At 35.7% G+C, this 4,427-nt stretch overlaps 1 protein-coding gene across 1 annotated transcript; it reads left to right on the top strand.

The window, feature by feature from the left end:
- The first annotated feature begins 756 nt into the window (after positions 1–756).
- LOC108220793 (GDSL esterase/lipase At5g55050) lies at positions 757–3,842 on the top strand. Its single transcript, XM_017394654.2, has 5 exons — positions 757–1,107; positions 1,188–1,327; positions 2,066–2,302; positions 2,674–2,923; positions 3,494–3,842. Exons 1-5 carry the CDS (start codon positions 846–848, stop codon positions 3,709–3,711), a joined length of 1,107 nt encoding a protein of 368 aa, XP_017250143.1. The 5' UTR covers positions 757–845; the 3' UTR covers positions 3,712–3,842.
- The last annotated feature ends 585 nt before the right edge of the window (positions 3,843–4,427 follow it).

Raw genomic sequence — 4,427 nt, 5'->3', positions numbered from 1 at the left:
ATAGAGTTACAAAGAAGGCAGTTTGCAGGGGTGTTCATATGGCACTGAATCATTCTGTCTCTAGTCCACAAACGATTTCGCAGGGCAAGCCATAAGATGAAGGAGCACTTGGGAATAGAGAAGGAGTTCCAGAAGTATCAAACCATGGAGCATGATAACCGTATATTCTAGTACATGCGATGACACCAAAGAAAAAGATTCCAGCTCAAGACATGCATGTGTCCGTCATTCCATCCGCCAGCGTTGTTTTAAAGTTAAAAGGATAAAGGTACCATATTCTTTTGCCTTTTAAAAAGAAATTAGGAGCTGGGTTCATACTTAGATCAGTTAATAATATACTTGAGCACTTGGAGATTGTAAGATAAACCTTGCTACTCATACACACTCGTTCCTCACTATTTATTATTATTATCAGGAGACCAATAATTTAGATTGGTTATGCAACACACAACAGACATTTGAGTGACAGTTTAACAGTCTCTCCTTGATGATTAATTAGCTTTTCTTTTCTGGAAGGTCAAACAAAAGTATATTAGTAGTAAGATAGTAAGATACATATGGCCACATTCTTATTAACAAATTGACAGGAGCTGAAATATACAAAGATATCATCATAAACTCAGCTTTCATGTTTTCTAGCATTCACACTTTGCTTTTACACCCTGTAGTACGTACGTAGTATCTCAGATCTCCTTGGCACGCATACACACTTCCTTTCCATGTGTATTTGCGCGGTTATTTCACTATAAAAACCCCAGTTGTGCGGCATTTATTAGTCACAACCCACACAATTAAGTAAAGAGATACACCAGGTTGTAGCTTAGACCCTGCTACTAGTAGTAGTCATGGTAGGTAATATCGCATATTTCTTATTCATCGTCCTCGTCAGTTTCACTAGTATCACATATTTATCCGAGGCTCAAGATACGAGTCCTCGTAAAGTCACCGCCATGTACGTGTTTGGTGATTCCTTAGTCGACGTGGGAAACAATAACCACCTCGAGCTCTCCCTTGCTAAAGCTAATTTTCCTCATAACGGCGTCGACTACCCAACCGGCAAAGCTACTGGACGCTTTTGCAACGGCAAAAATGCTGCTGATTTTATTGGTAATAATTTTATTATTTCTGTCGACTATTTGTGGAAACCGCATGTCCATTTACTTCTTAATCATTTGTCTTGTATGCAGCTGAAAAACTTGGACTGCCAACAGCCACACCATATCTCTCCATAAGGAAATCCAAATCCGATAAAACGAATGCGTTGATTAGTGGCGTTAGTTTTGCTTCCGGAGGAGCAGGAGTCTTCAATGGCACAGATGAACTTTTTGTAAGAATAACGAAATGATTTATTTATTACTCTTCAAATATCAGTGCTTGTTATATACTCCCTCCGTCTCAATTTATAGGTCCATTTTGGAATAAACACACATATTAAGAAAAAAGTTGGTTAGATGGTATCTTATCTCATGTATCATTAATTAGTGCATTGATAAGTGAGAATATAGTTGAGTTTCAAAAAAATCACAATAAATTTTTTTAGGCCTTCCGTAGTTATATAACAAAACTCTCTCTCTTATGTACGCCTTTGAAACTGAGAGATTAGCCTGCATTTTGAAATTCTTATAAATTTATTTAAATATATTTTATAAAAATATTAAAATACTTGACAAGTAATGAAAAACTGATATATAAATGAGTAATATAATGCAAGGAAGTTGAAGTAATAAAATGGAGTGTCCTTGTATTAATAATTTTTAGTGTTATACTCGGCAGTACATATATGTATTGAAAGTATGCGTATAGTGGGTGTTTGGCACAGGCTTATAAACCCAGCTTTTGAATTATAAGTTAGAAGCACTTATTTGTACCGTTTGTGTAAGAAGTCAAGAAGTACTTAAAAAAAGCTACGATTACTAGCTTTTGTCTCACGGCTTCTACTTATTTCCCAAACACTTTTATCACTTATTAGTCTTAACTTGCTTCTAACTTCTATTTCACTTTTTTACTTTAAACAATAAGGACTTATTTTAAACTCACCCAAACGGGCCCATAAATAATGTGACAGAAACAATCAATTCCGTTGACAAAGCAAGTAGAGTACTACACGCTGGTGTATCAAGCACTTGTACAAGTAATGGGATCTGCTGCAGCTCAGCAACACTTGTCGAACTCTGTTTTTCCGATTGTCATAGGAAGCAACGACTTGTTTGGCTACTTCAAATCCGGCTCCGACGTTAGCAAAAAAAATAGCCCACAACAGTATGTCCAATCCATGCTGTCCGCCCTCAACGTTGTTTTAAAGGTAAACACTGATACAAACTCAAATGTTAAAAAGGGTATGCATGTTTCATCATATAATTGTCGGAAACGTGATTAAACTTTGACTCCGCTTTTTAAAAATGTGGCTTCCGTTAAATATCACTTGACGGAAGCCACACTTTTAAAAGCGGAGTCAAAGTTTGGCCACCATTCTGAGAATTTGAAACTCATTTTTTACTTTCTGTCCATTACCCTGTTAGTGACATTGGGAGCCACATTTTTAAAAAGCGGAACCAAAGTTTGGCGATCTTTCTGAGAATTTGGAAATTTGGTTAAATTTTTGAAAATCGGTATAAACTTTCGCTACAATTTTGAAGTTTACTCTATAATTAATTAAGACTGCACCACCAACAGAGATTACGGGATCTTGGTGCACGTAAATTTATCATAGTGGGAATCGGAGCAGTAGGATGCACTCCGTCTCAGAGGGTTCAAAACAAAAGTGAAGTCTGCAACGAAGAAGTGAATTTCTGGGCTACGAAATACAATGACGGCCTGACTTCTCTACTAAAGGCGTTCAAATCAGAATACATGGATATCAATTACTCTTATTTTGATGCATACTCTGCTTTTGTCGACTTCATTCAGAATCCATCTACTTACGGTACATCTCTTCTTACCATCTAGCTTTTATCAATTCTTTTCTGTTATTCTAAACTATACAGCAAAAACTAGACACATACTCCCTCCGTTCCATGACTCCCATTCCCATTTAATTCGAGTACGTTTCTTTTTTACTGTTTGACACGCACTTCAATACTCTTATAAAATATAGTTTCATCACTTATTTTTATTTTTTTCTGAATGAAAATATAACATTCAAATTTTTATTCAAAATAAAAATCTTAAAATTAAGTTACAGAACTATATATATTTTATATGAGTATTAAAATCCGCGCCGCATCCCGTCAGAGTATAAAATTGTCGCGAAGTTACATTTGAAATTTGAGGCTCTTGAATAATGGTTGTAGAAAGGTCAACGTACTGATTTGTTTATTTATATTTTAGCCTAATATATATTCATCCTAGCTACATTCCGTCACGCTTGGACTGATTGCAGATCCAATCATATAATTTTATCTTGCATATAAAAACAAGAAATTAACTCTAGTCGGCTCGCAAATATACATGTCGTGATCAGACACTAGGCGGTATTATATGATTTGATTTGCAGGTTTTACAGAAGTGAAAGCAGCATGTTGTGGGCTGGGGCAGCTAAAAGCAAAAGTTGCATGCATACCCATTTCAACATACTGCACGAATAGAAACGACCATTTATTTTGGGATCTTTACCATCCCACACAAAAGGCTGCTGGCTTGTTTGTTGACATGATCTTTCACGGTTCCAAATATGTAACTCCAATGAATGTAAATCAGCTTATTGCTGTGTAATAACACTTCAATAAATACATGTTAAATACTCCACAAACTGCCCTAAACTCGCATCGTAGGAATGGATGTGATTTGATATTGGTTTTGTACGCACCCGTTGGGGATTATGAATTTGATTTGTTGTTGGCTTACGAAGGTTCTTCTGTACTTAGAAAGATAATTTTGGTCTACTAATTGCCGTCTTAAATGCTGCAGTATATCTCTCCATCAGTTTTGTCATTCGTGTACTCTCCTTAAATAAAAACATAAAAGAACCGACGTTTTATAAATAATAGGAAAATACCTGGGGTACATAACAGGCATTGCAATTGGGTCGGGTTTCGTGAAATTGATATCCAATCCGTTGTATTTCGGGTCGGATCATAATAATCTTGGTGAACATAATTGTTAGAGGTTAATTCATTCATTAAAACTATTAAATAATAAATAATATATATTATATATATACTCCCTCCGTCCCAACCATTTCTTTCCACTTTTCTGTTTAGGATGTCACATCCAATTCTTTACATTTCAAAACTTATCAAAAATAGTTCATGGGTCCCACCACTTCACCCATATTTCTTCCGCTTTTCCACTACTTCATACATATTTCTTAACCTCCGTGCCCAACCCATTTGATAAGAAATGGGAGGGACGGAGGGAGTATATATTATAAATAATTTAATATGAATATACTATATATATGGTGTGTGTGTGTAAAGCTCCGAAAACCC

This window comes from Daucus carota, chromosome 5 (genome assembly GCF_001625215.2).
Source record: "Daucus carota subsp. sativus chromosome 5, DH1 v3.0, whole genome shotgun sequence".
Lineage (NCBI taxonomy): Eukaryota > Viridiplantae > Streptophyta > Magnoliopsida > Apiales > Apiaceae > Daucus > Daucus carota.
Note: the sequence above shows the minus strand (reverse complement) of the source record. Positions and strands in the feature narration are given on the sequence as shown.

Excerpts from the sequence above, each read along its gene's own strand:
- LOC108220793 (XM_017394654.2), top strand. The coding sequence starts at position 846 with ATGGTAGGTAATATCGCATATTTCTTATTCATCGTCCTCGTCAGTTTC. Across the intron at positions 1,108-1,187 it reads AAATGCTGCTGATTTTATTG|CTGAAAAACTTGGACTGCCA; the intron begins GTAATAATTTTA and ends TCTTGTATGCAG. Across the intron at positions 1,328-2,065 it reads ATGGCACAGATGAACTTTTT|AAACAATCAATTCCGTTGAC; the intron begins GTAAGAATAACG and ends ATAATGTGACAG.